Consider the following 26,277-nt stretch of genomic DNA (forward strand, 5'->3'; position numbering starts at 1 on the left):
TATTGTAAATCTTTTCTGAATCTTCAGTCTGTACCTTTTATATGTAGCCACACTTGGGTTTGAAAAAATCTGAAAAATTCTGTGCAGGATTCTCACTGTATAAGGATTCATGTTATTTGTGAATCTGTTGTGTTGCAATGCAATGAAGATAAATCCTCAGAGTTTATTTCGAATTGAAAATGTTTTGCAGAGCCCTGTTGGATATATTATTTGCGAGATGCTACCTGTAGCATTTGGATAATTGACTTTTTTATGAGGTCAAGCGCCTGCTAGTTTATGAAATACACCCACAATTGCCCTTCACTACACTCAGTGACTTCTCTAATGCTGCCTGTTCCTATCTCCTTTGCCCTGCGATGCAGAGTGACCTTCCGGGGCCTGAGGTCAGCAGTGTAATTATTTCTCGTACATTGTATCCTGCTTGCTTATGGCGGCTCATCTCCTCTTTTAGTTTCAGAGATATTAATACATAGATGTCAGCAGCGTTATATAAATCAAAATCTCTTCTCAAAGAGGGTGTCGTCACAATCGTATGCAGTTATGATCAACGTAGTATTAATTTGCAAATTCATCATCTGGGATATTGATGGAAGCATGTGTAACACATCGTGGTTAATGCGTATTGATGTCATCAGAAGGCACAATCCTTTGTTCTTACCGAGTCCCTGCCTTTTTAGCTTCCTTTTGTATTAAGGTTACCAGGGTTAGGCTCGTCTTTTTGTCCCCCTTGAAAACAGAATAGGACTTCTTTATTCAATGAAAGACACTCCTAGTAAATGTTTGGGGTTTGGCCCTCTAGAAGCCCTGACAGTACCTAGTTTAACCTGGAATTGAAGTCACTTTTCTGATGATTGTAAAGTAGGTGGTCGTTCTGAGCACAAACGTGGAGGGACCGACAATGTGCAAGCAGGTAAGGTGGAACCAACCGTGTGTCACGGATGGTGGGGAAGGCGAGCATGAGCATTAGTTCCTGCCTTGGCAGGCAGCTGTTTTCCGGGTTTGATGATGGGAAGAAGGATAAGGGATGGTTATAATATGACGTAAGAGCCCCTTGCCCCCCAAAGGCTGTAAACACACAGCACTCCTGATTTTTTTTTTTTCTTGTCTTTTGTATGTTCCAGTTAATTTGAACTTTGGGGCGTAGCTGTCTTTAGGGAGGATGTGTCTGGATCAGTGAGGAGTTTGGATTCACAATATGCCTAGATGGTTTGAAAGTGATGTATTTTTTGTTGTTGCTGAAATATTTCAAACCCTCACCAGCTGTTTACACATTGATGCATCAGAGTTGTTTTGGCCATACTGTAAAATTGCATTGTGCTGACTGAAGCCAGTGCATGCCTTCATCTGAATGGAAGAGTTTCCTCTTACATTTCGTATCATTTTGAAAAATAATTTTTCCTTCCTCCTTTTTTTTTTCCCCCTCTAATGAGTTGATTCCTGTTGGGTTTTTCATCTCACCTCTTGTAATTTCCACCTTGAATTCCAATTTGCTGTTGCCAGTGCTGTGTGAGAGTAGGTGCCAGGGAACTGAGTTCCCTTGAGTTAAATATGCAATGAGAATGAATTGACTATGAATAAGAGCTCTCTGATGAGGGAATACCTAAAGACCAGTGTCAGCACTTTGGGGCAGCCTTGTTGCTCCTCACTGCTTACTTCTCTCTCTTACACACACTACCCTGGGTTTCCCTACTTCTCTCTCTCTCTCTTTTTCTCTCTCTCTCTTTTGGCAAGAATAGTCTCATTTAAATTGGGGTAAGAAAATCATTTCATTGCTCACAAGCAGATAATCCTGAAGTATCCTTCTTGTCATATCTAATTGCGATTCAGCTGATCTACAAGGGTGAAGTTTCCTCAGAAATGCCCGCAAGAGGGATCTGGCACATTCACCGTCATTGGTCATGATCGTGCTTTGTGTAGGTAAAAACTACTTCTGCTGTGTGAATTTAGACTGCAGGTTGCCGAGCACGCTGTCCACGTTGCGTCTCTTTGCAGGGTTTCTTTAGGACCTGAGCTTTTGGTTCCTCTTTTTCCTTCCAGAATATCTGAGCTATTGCACCTAATTTTTGGTGCTTGAGACTGATCGTGCATTTAACAGCATTAAACTATTCTTCCCTCTTTTGGCCACTAACCTGATAAAATTTCTTCTTTATCAGCCACTATCTAAAAGGAAAATCTAAAAAGGAAATCTGTTCTGTGTGGCCTGAGTGCTTTTAGATAATACTTAAAGTTGTCATGATTTACCCCTCCCACTACCCTTTATGTCTTCTTAACAAATCTTAGAAACTAGAGTGGTAAAGTAGCAAATCAAAACTGAAAGCATTTCTGGATGGATATGCTATTGAGACAACTTCAAGCAATCAACGGAACACTCCTAGTGTTACCAATGCATGTCCTAGGTTGGGGACTTCCCAGGATTAAGTCGCTTCATGCTGCTGGGGCGCCCCTCTGTCTAAGAGGTGCTGTAACAATAGAGCAGCCATCTGCTAGCAGGTCATCAATACAAGGCCCCTGACAGGTTGCCACTTTGTAGGACAAAGCAAGGAGGGATGCATAAGGAAATCACATTCACTTGTTCCTGGCGTGCAGTAAGGAAATGGGGACTCCAGCAGGTGTGGAATTCCTGCCTTGCTGCTTTCCTGCCAACTCTGCTTAGTGCACACTGGCTGCTCTTCCAGGACTGCTGGGGCCTGGAGGGCTTGGGATCATTTCAGCTGTTTTCTTGTGCCCCAACTTCCTCCTTCCACAAGTCTCCTCCTATCTGTCCGTTTGACACAAAGGTTGTTGCCTCTCCTCCACTTGTAGTTGGTGGCAAGGCCCCTAGGAGGCATAACTGACTTTCTTTGAGATGTTTGTCTACTTACTCTCTGGTTAAGAAGTTGGAGGTCCTTAAGCCTATAAAGACTGTTTCATAAAAGAGAAATAATCATTCAGTCTGTGACACATTCCTTTAAAAATGGTGTTCAAATGGAAATGCCTGATGTACCTTTAGCTGAGGCTCCAGTGCCCTATGCTTTAACAAATGACCTAGTATGAGTTGCTCTGAAGACTGTTATATTGATTTGTGCCATTATTCTCTTGCTGATTTGCTGAAGAACAAAAATTTATAATGCTAATGGAAATAAAGTGCTTTACAAAACACTGCACATGCATACCAGAACAAGTCTTTGTTGCAGAACATCTAGTAGGCTTTTAAAATATATGCTTTCTTTATTCTGGTACAGATGTTTCCAGCACAATTACTCGGAGTCCTATTCAATCTTTTATTCACAGAGCAAAAGACTGAGTTGAAAATCTTGCGATGTTTTAACTCTTAACACATTGAATATGCATGCACAAATCCAGTTTCGATTGGACTGTGAGACATGTATAGTGATCTACCATATTGCTGCCTCTGTGTGTTGATTAGATATTATAAATATTTGCATTGTTTAAATAGCTTTGTTGTAGGTATTTAACAGGAAACGTCTTAAACTTTGGCAAGAACTTAAAGTTATCGTAAGCAGCTGTTGTGAGCCTATCTACCTATAATTTTTTGATGTAATGGCGATGCTATACTTTGTTCAAACATTGTATGTAAATTCTGGGAAAACACAATCAAATTATTCTAAAATATTTTTGCTTAAACCCTTCTCTCACCTCTTCCTCTTTCTTCACCAGTATGTGTTCTATATATTTCCCTGTGATCTTTATAATTATGATTTATTAAATTTACAAGTTTTTATTTAGCAGATTTTGCTGGAAAAATATATTTTAAATATGGCACATATGGCATAATCTTTACAAATTGCTTCATTGTGCATGACATTTGCCGACTTGGTTAATATTTTAGCACCTCTGGTCCACAGACGTAAAGGAAAGAAAAATTATTTTGTTTGTTTGATTACCTGGACTGACCCCTGTCAGATTGAGATTGATCTGGTTTCTTTCAGCCTGGTAAATGCCAATCCAGTCATCTGTAACAGTACTTAGTATTTTTAAAATTTTTCTGTACATATATTCTGTGTTCTATAAGAATTTATTCATCACTAGAAAAGCTTTTCCCTTGATTCAGAGACGAAAACAATCGCAGTCGCCTACTTTGTTGTTTTTAGAATCGCTCTCATTGTCAGGGTCAGGGCCATCCACACGGCCCATTTTTTGTAAGCATTATGAGAGGACTTCACATTTTTCTGGGAAAACGTGATGAGGCTTTCATTTAAAATATGTGCTTGTAGCAAGGAATATAAAGCTTTGGGGACTGGGAGTGAAAGGTTTAGTATTTAACCTGTGGATGTTCTTGCTGATTTTAAAACAGATCACTAAAGCACATTATTTTAAGAGCTAAACATTCTGAGACAACCAGCTGATTTCTGAGGGAAACTTCGTGTCTTATCCCGGAAGTGACCCAGGTGTTGCTCTTAGCTGTGCGGGGGCATGGCCAGGAGGTCATGGCCGGGTTAGGTTTTGGGTGTTTTTGTTTTCTGATAAGAGAAGAGCCACTTGAGAGAAAATATTCAAGAAACTAAACTAAAAGAGAGGCTCTGATTTCCAGGTGAGAAGTAGAACATTGGGCATTTGTAGTTTTAATCTGAAAAATAACGATACTTTTCATAAAATATTTGTATATGATTTGAAGTGAACTGTATAATCTCAGATACCAGCTATTTTAAAGGTGTGGTTGGGATTATGGGACCATCCCATAATCTTTATTTATAGAGAACAAATGTGTACTTGGGGCAAGAAGCTTTCCTCATTCAGGTCATCACTGCTCATTTTTCTTCTCTTAATCATTTTATTTATAGTTGAAAGACAGAGATACAGGGAGAGGAGGAGAGACACAGAGATCTTCCATCTGTTGGTTCACTGCCTGAATGGCCGCAAAGGCTAAAGCTGAAACCAGGAGCTGAGATCTTCCTCCAGGTCTCCCATGTGGATGCAAAGACCTATGGACCTGAGCCAACCTCTGCTGCTTTCCCAGGCCTTAGGCAGGGATCTGGATCATGAATGGAGAAACCAGGACACGGTCCGGGTGCATATGGGATGCTGACACCACAGTAATATACCACTCTGTGAGCAGGAGAGATGAGTCCAACAGGCAGCTCTCTTTGGCCTTACTCCTCCTATCCAGGTTTTATATATATATTTTTAAAGTTTCTTAAAGAGGTGACAATGTTTAGGGGAAATAATAAGTGTATTTCCCAAGAATTTTTAAAGAAAGGATATGTATGCAAGGTACTAATTTTTCTGAGTCAGTTGATTGGTTAGGAAGTGCAGTAGAAAGAAAACATCAGAGCTGGGCCTTGTCCTCCCTCCCTTGCAGTAGTTGTAACCCCCATGAGATCACGTGGCTTTTCCCTAGCCTTGTCTGTTTCACAGCTGTTGCTTGTTCTCAAAGGAAACAAACAAGCAAAACAACAACAAAAAGCCAAAAGCTTTATCAGATCTCTAAGTTCCTTTTTGTTCCAACAAGTAATTTTTGTATTTCACACATAAATAGTGATGGAGGCAATATAAATGTTCCCTTATTGTTAGGACAGTGGCTGAAGTCTGTTATCATGCAGGGCAATTTTCAGTTTTTCTATCATTCTTACAATTCTATGTAGCACTTGGGAAATTATTTTTATTTGTTGTTGTCGTTTTGGAGGGGTAGTTGTCTTATTTGAAACAGAGGGTTACAAAGAGAGAGAAACACACAAAAAGAGAAATCGTCCATCCAGATATCCACGGCAGCTAGGTCTGGGCCAGACCCAGCCTAAGGGATGCCGTTGTCACAGGTGGCAGGTTTACCTGCTCTGCCGCAATGGCAGCCCCTTGCTAAACTGCTGCTTTCTCTATTACATTTGCAGGTGCACAGGGCCCCAATGTACGTGGTATGGGGTACTGTTTGTATATCCAACGTGCTTCCTGCTCTTTGACATTATGTATGATTAAATATTCCTTTAAAGCTTCATTTTTAAAGCTGTTTGTATTCCACTACATGCGTATACCATCGTGTATGTAGCTATTTTTCTACCATCAGGCAGATTTTATTATTGCTGAAGTGAAAGAAGCAATAGATGTCACTTCTGTATAGAGCTTACTTTGGAGGCAGAAAGCGAACCTGCAGAATCTTGGGAGTGCACAGCTTATTTGGATGGTAAATGTCTGAAAAACTGTAGCTGGTAATGCCAGTGAATGAATATAAAAGAAATGTATTCAGAAGGTAGTAAATAAACTCTTTTGGGAGTTTGGAGCAGTTTGCCTTGTGTAAACAAGACCACTGGACTCAGACTCCAGCCAGAGGATAGAACACCGGATGTATGGTCCATGAGCATGTATTGGGACCAGGCTGTTTCAGTTGCTGATGCCTGTGTGTAGGGGACAGCATACCCAGATGCCCAGAGGGGACATGACAGCCAACGCCTCTAGGCCAGCAGGGACATGAACTGCCTGTTGGAGGATGGAATTCAGAACAGGTTGGACAGTTTTCCTGGCAAGCTTTGCAACGTTTTCCTACGTTTGTGGATGTACTAAGATGGAATTTGTCCACCAATAGATCATGGAAAGATTTTTTTCAACTTTGGAGCAATAAAACCAACAACTTCTCAGAATTATCAAAACCACTCAAGTAACACTCTTGGAAAACACTTCCCCACATGAGGGTCTCTAAGGTTTTATCAGATGACCATCCTCCATCCCTGGGTGCTGATACAGCAAGGAGTGGCCCCTTCCCCATCTCCTCCACTGCAGACAGGAGAAGGAAAAAACAAAAAAGCTGAAATGTTTGTCCTACCCACCTTTCTCTGTGCTTGACCTTCCCCATTCCTAGTCAGGGGCCCACATGGGCGTGTCCTGTCTCAACTGTGTAAGTAATATTGGAAAGAGAATAAAAAATGTTAAAAGCCCATTCAGCCTTCAATATAAATTAGCAATTATTTTTACAAAGTAATAAAAAGGATAAATGAATTAAGATGATAATACCTTAAATATTGAGATCACATATTTGCATGTCTTTTATTTGAGACACAGAGAGGGAAAGGCAGAGAATAAGAGAGCGCCTATCTGTATGCCAGCAGTGGCCAGGACTGGGCTGGACCAAACCTGGGAAGAATGAGGTCAGTCTAGGTTTCTCGCTTGGGCAGCAGGGACACAGTTATATGAGCCATCATCCCTGGAAGTGGGAAGCAGGAGCTGGTCCTTGATCCCATGTATTTCATTATGGGAAGTGGTATCTTAGCCTCTAGGCTAAAAACTTTCTCCCTATTTGTGTTCTTAAATATAACATGCTTTAGTTTTACTCTTTTTAAAATTTATTCAAGCTATGATATTTGAATACTTGTTACTGACAGTATAAACATATGGTTACTGACATAACAACATGGATAACAGTATTTTATGTGCTGGGAAGATCCTAAAAGAGCTAAACACACATTTGTTTTAGATAACATTTACTGAAGTGTTAATTGCATATAAATCACATCTTTTTTATAAATGGTTGGAACTCTTATTCTGCAACAAGAAAAAATATGTGTAGTTTACTAAAAGGTTTTTTTATATTGTTCTTTTTCGTGATACAGTTTCACAGGCATAGGGATCCCCCCTCCCATCCCTGACCCCCTGTTTTCCCCCAGGTTATTAGAATGGTATAGTTCTACAGCAACGGTCACAGTGCATCATTCTACTACATAAGCGTATCATGACATTGAAGGTATAGACAATGAGAGGGTCCAGCATCCTATTGTCAGGATATGTTGCCAGTTTTGTGGGGAGTTCATCTTTTATTCAGGAGTAAAGAGGTATACTACACTGTATCTTCACTTCTTGGTGTGCTAGTCTCCATTATGCAGTTCCTGTGGGTGAATATATGTACATGCATATTTACCCATGTGTCTATTTATCTTGTATTTTGCATGAAGGCTGCCTTATGTTAGAAACAACATGTGATTTGTGTCCTTTGGGGTTTGGTTTATTTCAGTGAGCATTGTGGTCTTTAGTTGGTTCCATTTAGTTGCAAAAGGTAGAATTCCATTCTTTTTCATGGCTGAGGTGGTATTCCATGGAGTAGATGTATCAGTTTCTTCATGGGCATTTTAGCGGTTTCCATGTCTTCACTATTGTTGATTGTGGTGCTATAAATATAGGGTTGCAGGTGACTTTCTCACGTGCAGATTTTGCTTCCTTTGGATATATTCCCAGAAGTGGGATAGCTGGGTCATACAGCAGACCAATTTTCACTTGTCTTAGCACTCTCCATGTTGACTTCCATAGTGGCTGCACTAGCCTATATCCCCACCAACAGTAGAGTTAAGGTGCCTTCCTCTCTATATTCATGCCAACAAGTGTTGTTAGTAGATTTCTTATGGTAGGCCCATCTCACTGGAATTAGATGGAGCCTCAGTGTGGTTTTAATTTGTATTCCCTAATACCTAGGGAGCCTGAGCATTTTTTCATATGTCAATTAGCCATTTCAATTTGTTCTTTTGAAAAATACCTGTTCATTTCCTTTGCCCATTTCTTCGCAGAGGAGTGTAGAAGGATTGGGCAAAAAATGAAAGTTTATATTCTCTTTATACATTGTAGCATTTCTGTAATTCTTGTCTGAATCATTTTTCATTCTTTTTATAACTTTGTTTGAAAGTTAATTCTTTAAATGCTATGCCAGAGGCAATGATTGGTGTTCCCATAGTTCAATCAACTTTTCATTGTCATCTAAATCATTGGCTAGATATGGATAGTCTTTAAAATGAGTTGTGAGATTTAATCAGTGTAATGTAGTGGAATAATGATGTGCTTCTATAGATGCATTATGCTCATTACAGAGTATGGGCATTTATAGCTCCAGCAGTTGTGTGCCAGTTTGTCATGTTTCCATGTTGAAGCATGTATATTTCATTCAGCTACTTGCTTAGTTTTCCTGAGGATTGTCATTTTGCTACTTTTTTCATGTTCCATGTTTGATTATATAGTTATATTCTTAAATATAATAGTTATAGGTCAACGTGACATTGAGCCACACAGTCCTCTTCACACAAGTACACTTATGCAGCAGGTGCTGGACTGAGAGCTGTTCTCAGCACCAAGTTCTAGAACCAGTTCTTCAGCAGGCTCTTGTTAGTGACTATTGAAGGAATATTGCTAATTAGTTGCTCAAATTGCCCCTGCTGAGCCACAGATGCTCTTTTCAGCTCTAAGTCACTTGGATAAAAAGGGACTAAAAAGTGATAAAAATCACTTGGATAAAATGTGACTAGAAAGTGATAAAAATACTTTTATAAAAATATCTGTTTTCTGGCACTTGCTTCTGGACCATGTTGCAGTTACCCTATGGCAGTCCTGGAATTGGTCGTTTTTGTCCCTGGAGGCCTGGTTTCTCTAAGTGGAGGTATTAGAAGGAAATACCTCTGAGATCGGCTTTACTGCTGTGCACCCAGCTATGTGTGACTGTCTCTGCGTCTTTGTTTCCGGGTGTGTGTTTATTGAAACAAACATGGTTTTATTCTGACATCTCCCATTTCTGTCCAACTCCGCAAGATTCAGTCTGCTCTTCGTGCTAATTTCATTCTCTGAGTTTGACAAATGGGATTCTCTTTATCTACAACAGATTCACTTGCTTTTTCTTTTCTTTCAACCCTAGTAGACATAAACAGTATTTTAGAATTATAAGCCACACCTTTTGCTAAAACAATTTACCAACTGGAGCCTACTGTTTACAGTTTTGTCCTTAGCTTTTCGCTAGCCCATTGTTCTGTTGTTTTCTGAAGTTATTAGACCAGCTCCTTCTTCCTTTCCACCCTTTAGTAAGTTTTTTTCTGCATTTGTCCTGCAGTTGAGTCATTGAGTAGGCAGTTTATTCTGGGCTTCCCTTGCATTCTGGTTAGTTACTTTAAAAATATGCCTCCATGGGCTGGTGCCATTGTTCTACAGGTTAATCCTCCACCCTGTAGTGCCGGCATCCCATACAGGTACCTGTGTGTGTTCTGAGCTGCTCCACTTGCTACCTAGCTTTCTGTTTATGGCCTGGGAAAGCAGCAGAGGATGGTCCAATGCCTTTGGCCTCTGTACTCACATGAGAGACCTGGCAGAAGCTCCTGGCTCCTGGGTGTGGATCTGTTCAGTTCCAGCCATTGTAGCCATGAGGGAGTGAACTGCAGACTGTCTCTACTCTGTAAATCTGCCATTCAAATAAAAATAGACAGATCTTAAGGAAAAAAAAAATGCTTACAGCCAAGGTTACTGTTTTTGTAAGCTATAGATAGGTCTTTTGGATTTGACAAATTATTCATTTAGAGCCCTGTATCCACCACAGCTGTAGCATCAGATTTTCACCATCTCAAGAAAGTAGTCCCTTTGAAATCAGACTTCTTACCCCAGTCATTGACAATGATTCATTTGGTTTCTGTCCAGATAGCTTGTGGTTTCCCCAAACTCCAGACAAATGGAATCATCTAACATGCAGCCATTGTGTTTCAGCTTCTTTTCCTTAGCCACATATCATCAAGGCTCATCTATACTGTTTCATGGATCACTTGGTTCATTCCTTTTCTGTTGCTAGCATTCCTTTATGTGGTCCTACCAATTGCATTCATTCATTCACCTGTTTAGGGACATCTGGGTTGTATGCAGACCTTGCTGCTTATGAACAATACTTTAATCATGGTAAGATCTTGTGTGAATCTTCTCAGTTCTCTTGAGGAAATATTTAAAATAATTGAACTGCTGGATCATATGGTAAATCTAACTGTTAAAAATCTACCAAACTATAGGCCAAAGTTTTCGCACCATTTTACATTCCTACCAGGAATGAGTCATATATCATGTTACTCTGAATGTTTGTTAGCTTGTGATATTGGCAGTTTGTTTTAGATATGAAATGAAATGACACCTCACTGAGATTTTAATTTGAATTTTCCTAATGAATAATAATGCTGAGCACATTTTCATGATTGTTTGCAAACCATATATCCTTTTTAGTGAAATACCTGTTTAGATCTTTTGCCCTATTTTCTTTATTAGAATACTTGTTTTCTTTCTGTTGAGTTTTACATTTTTTGTTTGTTTGTTTTATATACAAGTGGGTACAAACCCTTTAGCAGATATATTAATTTTTGGATTTATCCCCGAGTCCCTGGCTTGTTTTTCATGAACTTAACAATATCTTTTACAGAGCAATAGGTTTTAGTTTTTATAAAGTTCAGTAACCAGTTTGACTCACGGCATTGATGTTGGTTATATCTAAACACTCAATGGCAACTACCATATCCAAATGTGAAGACAGGTTGTAATATGTATCCCTACTTTGAAATCAAAGATTGACTCCCAGTGAAACTGTTGTACATATTAGATAATGGGATGCTGGACTGTCTGACATTATATGTGGGTGGCGGGGACCCATGACTTAATCCACACCTCCTACCTCCCAGGGTACCCATTAGGAGGGAGCTGGGCCTAGAGGTGAAGCCAGGGCTCTAATAAAAGGAACTTGAAGATGGGCTGTATCCCAAGCAGCATTTTAGTGTTAAACATCTCTATGCATAGCATTTTTAATAACTTTCCATCCATCTTACTGCTTTTCTTGTTTTCCGTGGAGGAACTAAATATTTTCACATAATAAAATCAGAGCAAATCATAATGTTTATCTGAGTTTTTATAAGAAATTTTTGGACAATAACTGACACTTTGAAGTGTGATTGTATGTTCTGCTTGCTGCCCATTGTTTTATCTACTAGGATAGTGCTAAGGTCAAATTCTTGTGTATTTATTTTCACAATAGTTATTCACTTAGTGTGAACAGGATAAGAGTCAAAGCCTTCTTGTCTCTCTGTGTGTTGATAATTTGAAAATGTCCTGTTGGTCAATGACAGATAAGATAATAGGGTTCTCTCCAATGAAAATATTCTAGAATGTTTTACTTTATGTGGTTTGTGTATGAATGGATCGCGTAAGAGTCTTTAAAAAGACTACATAGTTTCATGAAAAAAGCTAAATAGTGTATAGTTTCTGGTAGGTAGTAAAGTACTTCCTGGGAAAACAAAAAATAAGTACTAATAAGGAAAAACAAATGACAGTGAAGGCAATGGCGATGCCTTTTACTGAGTACTTACTGTATCCTAGGCGGTATGCTCAGCTCCTTATATCCACCATCCGATTTAATATGCAGCATATCCCTGTCTTCTGTCTTGTGCATGTTGGGTTGTATGCATAGACACAAGGTAGCCTAGTTAGATAGCCAAAAGCTACTGCTTTTAACTATCTGCTTCTCTGACTGCTAGTATAGATCAAAATCTTTGCTTTTATAATTGTCTTCAAACTGCTGTTTCTAGCTCTACCCAAACTAATTCTTGAACCATTCTGATGGCCAGAAAGTGAAATGATCGGATTATCCTTCCTTAACCTCAAATAGCAGTTATTTTAAAGTTACTGTGTTATTGTCACTGCACAGTCACCAATCCTAGCAGCTTTGTGATTCTGTCTACTGACTTTCTATGCTATCTACCCGATGTCACAAGGTGTAGCTTCAGGCATTAAAGAACAGAAATGTATTTCTGTCCTGCTTCACGTTTTCTGTTAGCACCCAATTTTCCGTCACCGTTGGCACTCTGACCTCAAGGTCATATCAGTCTTCTTTCCCACCTCTCTCTGCAGTGGTACCTCATGCAACCTCCTTCTGTAGATACATCAGGGTTGCTTCACAGTTTTGTCTTTCCTCCCTGGAATGTTCCTCACTTAATGCCATTCCCATCATAAATTCTTATGCATATTTTTAAGATGCAACTCAAGTATCTTTTTCTTGCTCTGTTGTTCTTCTGAAAACTTCTGAAAAAATGTGTTTTCAATGGGATTTATGAATCTTTATACTGCTGTTGGCTTCTCCAACATAGTATTTGTTTGCCAACTGCTTCATTTTTATCCTCTGCCCAGGATTTTTTTCCCAGTAATCATCATTCCAAGGTATTAAGTAAATGAATCTTCTCATTTGCCATTCACCATTTCCAGGGAGCTTTTTTTTTTTTTTTTTTTTTTTTGTTAAAGAATTAAAAAAACAAATGACCACAATACAGGTTAGTGGGTATAGGAGGTTTTTCATTCCCCCTTGCCCTCCTCACACCCCATCCTGTCCTCAATACTCCCCCAGTGATTACAGTAGAATAGTCCTTAACTTAGTAATGGTTAAAAATGAACTTTCTGCTGTGTAAGTGTAACATGATGTGCCTTCTTTATACTTGTGGTGTCTGAAAATGGTCCTTGATTTTTCTCCCCATTTATAGTAATCTTTTTTTTTAATTAAAGAACTAGATCAATGGTTTTCAAATATTTTTACATGACAACCTTTAGTCAAATGAAAGCAGTAAAATACATGTATGTGTGTGTGTTTACCACATAGAAGAAGATAGCGAGGTAGCCTGGAGGTCACTTTTCTGATAGGAGACTCCTATGGCTTCTAGCAGTGTGATTGGAAAACGATTGCCTGGCTGTTACCTGTATTCCTGAGGCTCCCCGTGTTGTTCTTTTGACAGTGTTTACAATTTAATTTAATTTATTCGAGAGACAGTTGGCTTGCTCCCTGGAAGCCCACTGCAGACAAGGATGGCCCAGGCTGAAGCTGGGAAGCCAGGAACTCCATCCAGGTGTCCTGTGTGGATGGCAGGGACTCCTCCCGCCATCTGGGCTGCTCTGGGGTGCGTCTTACAGGGCAGGTGACATCAGGACTATGGCAGGACTTGACTCAGGCACTTTGACCTATGATATAGGTGTCCTGTGAGTCCTCTTAACCCCCAGGCCAAACACCTATCCCTGGCACTCTCAAGTCACTCTTGACATTGCTGTAGCAGCCATCTTTCTAAAACACAGGGCAAATTATTTCTCAGGCTCAAATTAATCCTCCATGATCTCAGCTGATGTGTGAGCCTTTTGGAAGCTGAGGCAATGTCTTTTGATCTTTATGGCCTCACTCCCTGGTATCCTGGGCACCTCAGGAATGTTACAGATATGAAGGGACTTTTCATTGCTACCCGTCCTGTGTTCCGGTACTTTATGCATATTGTCAATGCCTGCCTCTCTCATTCATATTTGTTCTGTCCTTCAGTTCCAACTCATATCTTCACTTCCTTATTTTAAATCCATCAGCTTTAAAGCCTTCATCAGCTTCCTTGTCTTCGGTTTCCAAGCATCTTAGTGTTTGTGTAAATGACAGCCTACTTCATTCACTGCGTGCATTTAGTGCACTGGTTTTTGTTACCTCTTGGTGACATAGCTGCCTGAATAATTCTTGAATGTGTGGGCCTGGGAGAATATGCCGTGAAAAGTGGAAAAGAGAAAAAAGCATGCTTACAATTTTGGTTCCTAAAGCATCCGGAAGTTATAATTTTCTGTAGGATGAACAACTGAAGTCTTTATTTCACTTGTCTCCTGAAAACATAATTGGTGTTAAGTCATTTCATAGCCTGCAAATCAAACAGAAATCTTCTGAAAAGTGTGTGCAATGAATTAGAAGTGTTTAGTGTGATTTTACCATGAATCATTTTCGGTTCCTTTTTGAAGAAGAGGAATGCTAACGCTTTATACTCTCACCATGATGTCTATTGGTGTGACCCCTTGCTTGGTTTTCTAGCCCTAGTGTCTTTCTTTAATAAACATATCGTTCTTTTGCTTTCAGAATTATTTAAAATTACATCTTATGTGACAGCTGTTTTGTAACTAAAACTAAAATATCAAATATTTGTTAGGAAAAGTATATTTCATTTCTTTAAAAATTAAAGAGCAAAGCTCTCATGTCACCACATAATTATTATTTTCTTACTCAAACTTGAAAATGTTATGCTTCTTTTTAATTGTGTGTTATTTCTCCAGTTATGGCCTTTAGTAAGTAATTGATTTTTGATTCATTGAAATGATCTTTATTCAGCGTAAGAGATAAATACCCTCAACATTTCTTAAAGGAAGATTTTTCTGCATGACAACATCTATACAGTTATATTTTGTAGTTTTGATGTTACTGCAGAAGGAAAAGTGGATACTGTGTCTTTAATGGAAAGCAAAAGGTTATCTTTCTGTGGCCTTTGTGTGTATGTGCTGATGTGGATGGAGGCAGCCAGACAGGCAATGTGTGCAGAGAGACTAGGGAACCGGCTGCGGATCGATACAAGTGGTGTGAAGTGAATTAATGTGAGGCAGGCCGTCTGTCTGTCATAAGGATTGTGGGGAGTGTGGGGCAGGGTTGGTCAGTCACTGCGGAGGTCTGCTTCCAATAAATTCAAGGCTCCTGCCTGAAAAGCGACTACAGATACCCGCACACTCCCTTCCTTATTGCTAAATTTGACTTCATTCAAAGTAAATGTTCCATTCAAATGACTGCCTCCAGTCTACTTTAATTGGCCCACTGAAAAAGCACAGTTGTAAAAACCTGATGAAACAACAGTACCTGCTGTTCTTTCAGATTCATTTTTCCAATGTCAGTGGAAATGTAGATTACGCTAAGAAGGGAAAATATTATTTTATTAATATTTATAAGTAATCTAGCATGTACATTCTTAATCCTCATAATATTGTGTATCAGTTCCATCTAATCTTCAATGAAGTAATAAGATAATAATGACCTGAAGTGGTTGCATATTTTAAAAAGGATTAGCATGCTGTACTCTTATTTTAAATGTTGGTGTATTTGAATTTAGTATTCCTGATTTTCAGGTTAATCATGTGACACTGTAGTCTTCTGAACTCGCACTATGTATTGTTGCTCGGATTTTGTTAGCCAGTTGGCAAAAAGGGTTTGCAATTTATCAGCTTAGGAAACATCACTTGTAGAATAATCAAGCCGATTTTATGGGTAGGGATCGTTGAGTAGAAACTTATTTTGTTGATTTTGAAAACTTCTTCTCGTTATTTACACATTAAAATGATTTTTTAAGTGATTGCCAAAAATTGCATATGATTGGGGACGGGTGTGTATATAGAAATCTCACAATGAAAAGTGCTCTAAAAATTTGCAAATTTTGGTGGTGAATTGTCATCCTTTTTCTTGACCTCCATTTCTTTCTTTTGCTGCTGTGCACAGTTCCCCTCCCCCCCCATTTTGCTGTTGTGTCTACGTTTAAACCAGTTTTCTGCTCCGTTCTGTCTTCATTTCCCCCCAATTAGCAGTGTAGCTCGTAGTTTTTTTGATTTTCATTTTGAATTTTGAATTTATGCCACAATTCTGTGGCATCTGTGGGAATTCTGCCACAATCCCTCCCCGCCAGTTCCCACCCCTTGACTGATTTTTCCCGTATTGTTGCAATAGTATAGTCCTTCATAAGGAATTATAATTCTGTCAATCTGTTGTTTAAGTGTGTAGCACCTATTTATAGAGCTTTTCTATTTGACATAATGTAGGTTCATGTTTTAAAACTTTATGAAATCTGAATTTTGGGACTTACTATGATGCTAAAGTGTCTCACATGTTTCTGTTATGTTTCATCTTTGTTTTATCTTTTTACTCTCTTTATATCTTTTTACTGTATCTCTTTCTCCAGAATGCCCTATTGGTGTTGCTGTTAAGTATACTATTATTTTCTAGTACATTTATATACTGTGGATGTGTCATGAGTTTGAAGGTATTCAGTTCTCTTCAGACTATATTTATTGAACCTTTGTGAGATGTTCAGTACTGTTACGTATTTGGGGCTACTTTGAAAGTAAATAATATATCTTCTAAGATTTATTGGTGTAATTTGCCAGATAAACTCACTTATATCAGATGCATAAGAAATGCTAAAGTGTCCCCTCATTATTGACATTTATAATTTTGATTGTCAGTATTCATTAAAGTCAGGTTTCTACCTAAAAGTTTTAAAAAGTAGCCTCTTTAAAATTTTTTTTTTCTAGATAGTTAGGACTTGGTTTTCATGCTTTGCAAAGCTCAGACATTTTATATCAGAAAAAAGTATATTTTTTTTTTCTTGTCTCTATTTTAATGAAAAGGAAATTGTATTTTTTCATGATCTTCAATTTTCTTTTATGACAGAGATGCGGTGTGTTCTGTTGTCTCTTTTTTGATGGTTAGGCTTACATAGGTGTGGTTTATAATTCATAGAATTAATCTTTTCTGATATGTAGTTTTGTGGTTTTTGAATAAATGTAGATAATCGTACCCACATCCATAATCAAAGTGCCAGTTATTTCAGTCATTCAAAAAATTTTACTTTATCAGTCCTTAGCTGGCAACTGCTGAGTTTACTTTTTCCCTCCAGTCTGTCTTTTATGTTTGTTGTGCTTACTTCCTTTCATCACATGTAATAAAAGAATATTTAACTAAATACTGTGAAGATTATAAACAGCCAAGTTATGGCTGGAAATTAAAAAAAATTTATGCTTTCTTTTGGAAATAATAGCTACTGTGTTTGCAAGTATTAAAGGATGGTTTCTAAGGCTCTTTTGTATGATTGTATGGTACAAAATTTAAAAAGATAAGCACTCAACATTTCCACAAAACAAATTGATAAGATTGTTGTAAATGAACTAGAGCACTTGAACTAGGACATGCCAATTTGATCTCTCTCATTTTCAATATTTCTCCCTTTTTATCATTTTCCTGAAAAAAGATTCTGAGGTAGTTTGTTACCATCACAACATCGTTCTTAATGGGAGTCAGGATATTTGCTCATGTCTCAAAATATTAGTTATGAATATATATTCACTCAGATTTCTGAGTAGTTATGATTGTAGATTGAAATTAAGAGTGTAGTTTAACTTTTTAAAAATTAAAAATAGAACATCCTGCCTTCCTAATACAAGACATTCCCATTGGGAATTCTGTTGCTTTCTGCACGCATGTTCCCTGTGCCTCCTTCACCTGTTTTGTTTCTGGGTATGTGACTGAAGCGGTACCAAAAGGGTACACAGAGGTTACAAGGATGCGGCAGTTGATCTGAAATATTAGGAAACCAGTACTTCTTTGAAGTAGCTTTATTGAAAAGTGATTATCTTACCAGTTTATTCACTCTTGAAAGGATACTGTTCTTTGCCTTAAAGCATATTCACAAAGTTTTACAACCATCTCCACAATCAATGCTGGAACATTTCATTTCCCACAGTCATTTCTTGATACTCATTAGCATCATCCCATTCCACGCTTCCCATTCCTCTTAGCCCTCAGCAAACCTGCCCCTCTGCTTTCTGTCCAGACAGATTTGTCTGTTGTTGAAATTTCATACAAATGGAAGCATACAATGCTATATTGTCTTTTGTCACTGGCTTCTTTTGTATAGCATAACATCTTCAATCTTGCAGCATATATTAGAATTTTATTTCGTTGTATTGACGTAGGATGTTGTATCAGTATGTTATAGTTTATCTATTCCTCAGGTGACACAGTCAAATCATGTCATTCCTGAGCTTTTATGACTGTTTCTGCTGTGAACACTCTTGTGCAGTTTGTGGTAACTGGTAACTACCTAGGATGACTACATAACTGTTTAGTGTGTTTAACTACCCAGTTGTTTACTGTTGAGTTGTGAGAGCTCCATGTAGAGCTGGCCTTCTGCTCCATTGCCAGGCATGTGGTTTGTGAACGTTTCCTCCCAGTGTGTTGTATGTCTCTCCCTCCCCTTCATAAGGTGTTTTAATGATGTTCACTGCACAGATTTTTCCTTTTATGAAACTGTGTCTTGGCATCAGTCTAAACTTGATTTCAAAGATTTTCTTCTAACCTTATTTTCTGTAAGTTTTATGATTTTATGTTTTACAGCTTAGTCCATGATCCATTTTGAGTGGATTTTTTATGTAATGTGGAACATTAGATCAAGGTTCTTTAGTATCCTAACGGTGACCAGCCTTTGCTAAGTTTCCTCATGAAGCATTTTTTGCACCTATAAGTCCATTTTTGGGTTTTTCTCTTTTGTTACGTTAGTCTCTGCCAATCCCATGTGATTTACTGACTTTGCTTTAAAATGGGGTAAGCTGATCCTTTTTTAAAAATCTTCATTCTTTTTCAAAATTGTTTTATGACAGTTTCTGTCTTTGCATATGATTTTAGGATAACTTCGAATGTATTTACAGAACAAATTGCCTTTAACCTGTGTATCATTTCACGGGAAATGGACTTCTTTACCATGTTGATGGTGATATTTCTCTTCATCTCATTTGTTTCTGCCTTTTTTGGTTACTTTCGTTAGTGACCTTAGTTTTTGGAATACAAGTCTTGTGGACTTTTGCTTTTACATCTAAATATTTCACTTAGGGCAGAGGTGAGAGGGAATGTTTTGGCAGAACCGGCTCACCCCATCATGGGGGCTGAGAAGTTCACTGCCATACCATCTGTGAGGTAGAGAGCTAGGGATGCGAGGAGCAAGACTCAGTCCATGTCTCAAAGTCTCAGAAAAAGAGATGCTGATGGCCTAATTGCACAGGTAGAAGGCCTGGGAACACACAGGGCTGCAGGGCACGTCCAAAGTCCGAAGCCTTAAGAACCCAAAACACTGGTATCCGAGGGCAGAGAACAAAAGGATTCCTAGAGAGGAAGAGAGAGAAAGAGAGAGGGAGAGAGAGAAAAGACAAATTCATCTTTTCTTTGACTTTTTGTTCTACCTGGACTCCCCGCTGATGGTCGGTATCCTTATTTTCTGGTAGATCTTCCACGGCCTCCCATTCGAGTTTCCTATGGAAATCAATCTGTCTCTCTCACACACCTAAAATTAGCCAGTCATATAGGAACAAATCACATTATTCTTTCCAAACTATATGTACTATCCTCCTTTTTTTTTGTTATTGCTGCTTTGTTGAATAGGTTAAAACTTGCAGTGCTATTTATTATAAGAGTGGAAGTATGAATCATGAATGGACATTTAATTTTTCAAATGCTTGGTATGATCACATATATACAATTTTCATATATATATATATATGTATATATTGTTGTATTCTAGTTGTTTATGTTTTGTTAAGGATTTTTGACATTATACGTAGGAGACATATTGATCTGAAGTTTTCTAAGTTTTCTTTTTTCTGCCCAGGATTTCATAACCTTTATTTTAGAGGATGTCATGAAAAAACCAGTTTCAGCATATCTTGTTCTAACCTTAGATGCTTTGAAATATATGTACGTGTTGCTTAAGCTCAGTCCTGAGCCACTTTGTGCACTGAGTCAAAACATCTCTCAGCACAACAGAGGTGCTTCAGGGAGGGCTTCACAGTGCTGACTCCAGAAATTCCCAGTTTTCTGTGATGTTCTCTGATAACTCCCATCTGCCCCCAGGAACTCAGTGCCTTGAAAAGAGGCAGAAGATAGTGGGAGTTTGAACACCCAAGATATGCATCTTCATCCTGGTTCCTGAATCTGTTATCTGCTAGTTGAACAGTTACTGTAGCCTTTCTTATTAAGTTAATTAATGCATGTGGATGTGTGAACTTGTCCCAGTGTGAGCCACAGCTTTATATTCATTGAATCTCTTAATTTTACAGAAAAGAAAATAGTAATAATATTATTACTATCAAACTTTTTTTCTATCTTTGTTTCTCTGGTCTTTTAAAAACTTACTTCATTCATTTTTTTTTACCTAAAAAGTAGGAGAGATGGACAGATCTCCCACCTCCAAATGCCTCCAATAGCTTGAACTGAACCAGGCTGAAGACAGGCTCTGGGAAATCAGCACAGGTCTCCGTATTTGACAGCCACCTCCCACTGCCCCCCAACAGTGTACCTTAAGAGAAAGCTGGAACTGGTAGTGGAATTGCATGACTTGAGCTCAGTGACTGACAGAGGATGGCACATCCCGAGTGGTAACTTTCTTGACTCAACAAACACCTGTCTCTTCTGTTCAGTTCCAGTATTATCAAATGTAAAGCCAGGGGTGAGAGATTTCAAAGGTTCATATTTTGATTTGCTGCTAAGAAATGATGATACTCGGTGTTGATGTTTGTGGTGCCGCAGGTCAAGCTACTGCCTGCAGCACCAGCATCCCTTCAGGAAGCCTTTGTAATTTCTGGCTGCTCCACTTCTTATCCAGTTGCCTGCTAATGTGAGGTGAGAAAGAAGCCTAAGGGGCCCAAATGATAAGGCCTCTGCCACCCAGGCTGGGTACCTGGATGGAGTTCCCAGCTCCTAGTCTTCCACGTGGCTCGGCACTGGGTGTTGTGTGCATTTGGGTAGTGACCTAGTGGATGTCTGTCCGGTGCCTCTTCTCTCTCTGTTACCGCCTTTCAAAATAAACAAAGAAATAAATGAATCAAAAAAGTCTTTAAAAACAAACAACAAATTAATAATGACCTTTGAGTATATATTTGATTAGTATCGATTTAGGGATTGGGATTTAGCTTGTATCTTCCTTTTTATGATGATTTTAGGAGAGACAAAAAGATCTTCCAGTGCATTGGTTTTCTCCCCAAGTGACTGCAAGAGCCGGAGCTGAGCCAAGCAATTCTGAATAAATTATTATGTTGTATTCTCTAAATTCAAATCATTAGAGCTTGGAACTGTTTACTGGTAGTAAGGTAGACTTAGCATGGGAATGGGTCATTCACAATGGCTAAATATGTTCTTCTATTGATGGCTTTGGTGAACCCAAAATAGTAAGATTGAAGTAGGTCAATGTATATTGGAAGAAAATAAGTCTTTGAATAATTCAAGTTTTTATATTTTAAAATATTTGAATAGATCCAATATAGGCAGTTTCTAATGTATTTATATTTGTTTAGACATGCAACTTTAAAACAAATTTCTAGTGGTGAGAATTTTGTCTACTGTGAGAGAGCAATCCTGTTGATAATCATATCAAAATTATTGATATACTCTGTTCTCCAAAACTAAATTAGAAATAATGTGGTAGATGCAAATTGACAACAAAATAGATCAAAAGTAGAAAGACGGATGAGCAAGGAAAAGACATTTGTATGAATTAACAGGTTCGCAGGTGCTTTAGCATGGAAGCTTTTGCCTGTCCCTCTTGCCCTGATCCATTTGCCTGCTTGCTCCTGTCAGTTCCTTTCACTGTGATAATTTTCTCATCTCCTGCCTAATTCTTTTGTGCAAGGACATGTATTCTCTGAGCAATGTGTTTCAGATTTCAACCTTAGAGCCAGGGCTAAAATCCACCTTTTGTCATCATCCTTTCATTCCTCAGTTTGTAAACAGCCCAGGGTTAAAGTTTTTAAAAAGTTTTTAAAATAGTCATTCGCTTGCTAGGACTCCCCACTTTGTAGCCCTTTATGTCCAGTTGAACTAAAGCAATTAGTGACTACATCAAAAGGGATCAAGTAAAAATGCTGTTAATTTAAGCATTTGTTTTTCCAAGAGGTAGGGTAAAAGCAAATATAGACTATACTCATGTGTAGTAACACATGTGAACATATGAAGCACTTCATATCTTTTTCACTGCTTGGACTTACTGTGTTTTTGTGTGTGATGTATTTGCACCCTATAAATAAACTAAAAATCCCCAAGTGTCTTGGTGCACCTCTGGTTGCATGGTTCTCATCACAGCTTTATGATTTCTGTTTGTCACAGCTGGGGTCACAGCAGAAGCCATGCAGACACTCCCTGCTGCCCCTGACACCTCAGGCCCTGAAGCCAAGGTCCAAGAGGAAGAGCATGACCTTGTGGACGATGACATCACCACGGGTAAGCGCAACCATCTTTCACATGATCTCAATGGGATGTTGTTCAGCACTGCAAAAATGGGTTTGAGTTGTTTATAAAGGGACTAAGAAAGGATGGAAGCTTGCATTGATGGTGGATTCTGTTTTATGGGAATCATTCATGTTCTTTTTGATCTTGGGGAGAAAAGATGACGTGTTTACTTGGTTCATGTTTGCTCACAGTAATAATGAACCTGCTAACTGTGTTGCTTGACTTTCTGGGGACTTTGTAATTCAGAAGGTGGGATCATTGCTAATGCCTCAGAGCGTGTCCACTAGGTTATGAAAGATTTTTGTTGTTGTTACATGTACGCTAAAGAATACTAAAGCTGTAATAGTAGTATGTACAGTGCAGACTGCATAAGCAACCTTACGGGTACTCTTCATAGTTGTTTTACGGAAATGAGAAAAATTTTTTTGGGTTTCTTTTTTTATGTATGTATTAAACAGATCTCCTGTATTTCACTTATGCAATTTTAGGAGTTGGTACTTCCCACACTTCTTACTTCCCTCTTGTCTTCCTTTGCTTTTTTTTCTTTTAATTTTTGTAATGATATGCTTTCTCTTACTTTATAATTATCTGCATTTTCTATCACATAGGCATAAAATAATCTTAGAGAATATGATAAATATTTAGCATTTCATTTTTGATTTAAGCAAGTTTTAGTTACAGAACATTCAGATGCATTTAGCTTAATTTCCTTGAGTGTACAGAGAGAGAAAAAACTTAGTTTTAATATTTATAGTGCTATTAAATATGTTAAAAGTTTACTTTTGAGAAAGAGTTAGAAATTTTAAATCTGTCTGTAGAATCTGTTATTATCATAAGGCAATAGTACTAATTTTAGTAACAATGCTTTATTAAAGAAGCCAACCTGGAAGCCCGCCCCCTCCACTCCCTCCACCCAAGTCCTTGCTCATTTATAAAACCTGCTTTTGTCAGTTTGTTTTTCAATAATTTTTAGGGGTGGATGTTTCTCAAACATTGCAGTGTCCATTTCTTTATGATACCTGGCTTTGGTGCCTGATTCCAGCTTCTTCCTAATGCAACCCCTGGGAAGTAGTGGTGAAAACTCAACTCATTGGGTTCCTGCTAACTAGGGCTTACATTCAGTTCCTGGCCTTCCATTTTCTGACGCAGCCGCCCATGGCAGGCTTTCGGGACATGAACCAGATGGTGGGAGTTCTCTCTGAACCTCTCTCCTCTTTTTTTCTCCTCCCTCTCACTCTATCTCTATGACTCCAAGTAAATAAAACTTTAAGAAACCTAAGTGGGCGAGCCTTGTGCCACTGTGAAAACAAGCTGCCACTGAGTCCAGGCTGTTCTGCTTCTGTTCCGGCTTCCTGCTGGGCACACCCAGCGGGACACCAGCTGACCTTCAAGCGCTTGAATCCCTGCCTCTCCTGTGGGAATTCCAGATGAAGTTCTGGTCTAACCCAGCCCTGGCTGTTGTCGACATTTGGGGAATGATTCAGCAAGTAGGAAAATCTGTCCATCCCTTTCTATTGTTTTGTCTTCTAAAATAAATTTTAAAAATAGAAAAAAACAAAGCCAAAAACAGCACACCTCTGACGTTGTCCATTAAAGCAAGCACTGACTAACTTGGGGAGCATTTTGTTTTGAGTAAAGGTGTTGTGATGATGGTGACTATTATGTCTTCTTATTAGTTCATCGATGTAAAAAATTATTAATTTTTATTTCCTTTGAAAGGCAGAAAATGAAAGGGGGAGACATGGACAGAGAGGGAATGAGAGAGATGGAGATAGCTTCCATCCACGGATTCATTCATGGCTGCCACAGCCAGCATCCAGGCCAAGTCAAAGCAAGAATCCTGGAACTCATGAAAGTCGAATTATGAAATATCACACTCATGAGATGGCATTAGAACCCACAACTGACATTATGTTTTATCGATAACAAGAATCAAGAAGCTTAAGCTTGCAAGTCTAGGTTATAGAGTCAATTAATGCTGTGTGTACTATATTTTAATCTATAATAGTTTGGTTAAACATAGGTGATGAATGGTTTCATTAATTGCTTTGTTCCTTTCATGGCACGAATGTACTAGAGGCAAGAATGTTCACTATCCAAAGAATTTGAATAACTAAAAAAGGCTTCCTTTACATGTTGTCAAAGCAACTGGCATGCTGTAGTGTGCAGCTCTTACAGCCTGCCTATAGATGGTGTGAGTTGATGAAGCTGTGGTATAGATTTTTGTGAAAGTTGAGAAGAAAACCATACTTCTTGCTATTGACTAGGATCCTATATAAATTGCATTCTGAAAACCATGGGAGATGTTTTGCTAGCAACCAGTTTCAAGCATGACAATCTTATGTTGAGGAAACCAGTGTTGTAGAGCTGCAGTTCTACAGAAGGAAAGCTTGCCAGCTTAGCCACTCCCTTTGAAACAATCTGCTTTAAATTGTTCATGTATTTAAAAGAAATCATGGTGGTAATATCCCTTAATGAAATAACTGAATTGTGTCGTGTCAGGTGCTTGCCTTTGTTTTGAAGGATTTCCGGTTTGGGACATACAAATAGGCACCTATGTACGTAGTTGTGTTAGTTTATGCTTGGCATAACCGAGGACTTCATTCTAAGAAACAGGCCCACCAGACAACAATGAAAATGTCAGGTGTCATTTGATGATTGTGTGGAAGGTGAAGCAGTCATCTACAGTTCGTTTCATTAGAGTGAGGATGAACGAGGCATTAGGAATGTGGTCTTGACGTCTGAATCTGCACCTCGCAGTCTTTGTTAGCGCGTGCCTTATGAAAGTAAAGAAGCGTGGATAAAGCTGTGCGAGTGTGAGTTCTGATCAATTGGAACTAATTAAATTTGTTTGAAACGGAGAGTCCTCACTGGAAGAGAACAGCTGGAAAAACTGGGAGGAAAAAATTGGGTCTTGATTGGGACAATTTAAACCTTCAGTCTGTCATTTAAAAAATATGCTGCAGCTTCTTGCTTTATCTTTCTTTTTCAAGCTAATATCTATTGATCGGTGCTACAGAGCAATACCAGTGAGCCTTGGTCAACATGCACATTCGGTTTCACTTAGCTTTCTACTTCAAGGTTTAGCAAATTCTTTCCTTTAAGTAAATGCTTTAAATTGCATATCATAGGCGTATGAATATTAGCCATTTTGATGAATTAATATTATTTTAGGTAGAAAATATTGAAACATTTTCCGAGTCTTAAAAAATATTGTGCCATAAGCATTGAAAATGTGTGCTCTTTTTTGACGAAATTGCTTCAGGTTTTCTGACATTCTGTATATTTAAAGTCTGCTTTAACAACAGTGATATTTTTATTTAAAGTCAAAACTATTTTAAAAAGATATAAAGTAAGAACGGGACATTATGATCGCTTCTAGATTATAATTTTGGAGTCACAAGGATATTGCTGTCTACCTGTATCATTGCTTTTATGTGTGTTTTTATTTTTTAGTATTAGAAATTCAGGGTTATATAGACATAATTTATAAGCAGTACTTGTAAATCATCTATTCTTATTTTTATTATGATGTCAGATGATCTTAAGTAATCAATGTGACAAATATCACTAAAAAATGTGTTGATGATTTTATGATCTCATTTTTTCCAAGTAGACCGTTTATGTGACTTGGTTCATTTTCCCTGATGTAACATTCTCCGTGGTAAATCCTGACATGCTGTTTGTAGATGAAGCAGCATGTGCTCTCAGTCTTGCTTTTT

General features: G+C 38.4%; 1 protein-coding gene across 2 annotated transcripts in view; it reads left to right on the forward strand.

The window, feature by feature from the left end:
* WDR7 (WD repeat domain 7) overlaps nucleotides 1-26,277 on the forward strand; it is a 266,103-nt gene that overhangs the window by 78,089 nt on the left and 161,737 nt on the right. For both annotated transcript variants that reach the window (XM_040985029.1, XM_040985030.1), the window contains one exon: nucleotides 22,433-22,546. In XM_040985029.1, the coding sequence (XP_040840963.1) occupies nucleotides 22,433-22,546 (114 nt within the window). The remainder of the gene's footprint in view (nucleotides 1-22,432; nucleotides 22,547-26,277) is intronic.

This window comes from Ochotona curzoniae, unplaced genomic scaffold, assembly GCF_017591425.1.
Source record: "Ochotona curzoniae isolate NIBS_2020 unplaced genomic scaffold, NIBS_Ocur_1.0 contig_43, whole genome shotgun sequence".
In the NCBI taxonomy this organism is placed as follows: Eukaryota; Metazoa; Chordata; class Mammalia; order Lagomorpha; family Ochotonidae; genus Ochotona; species Ochotona curzoniae.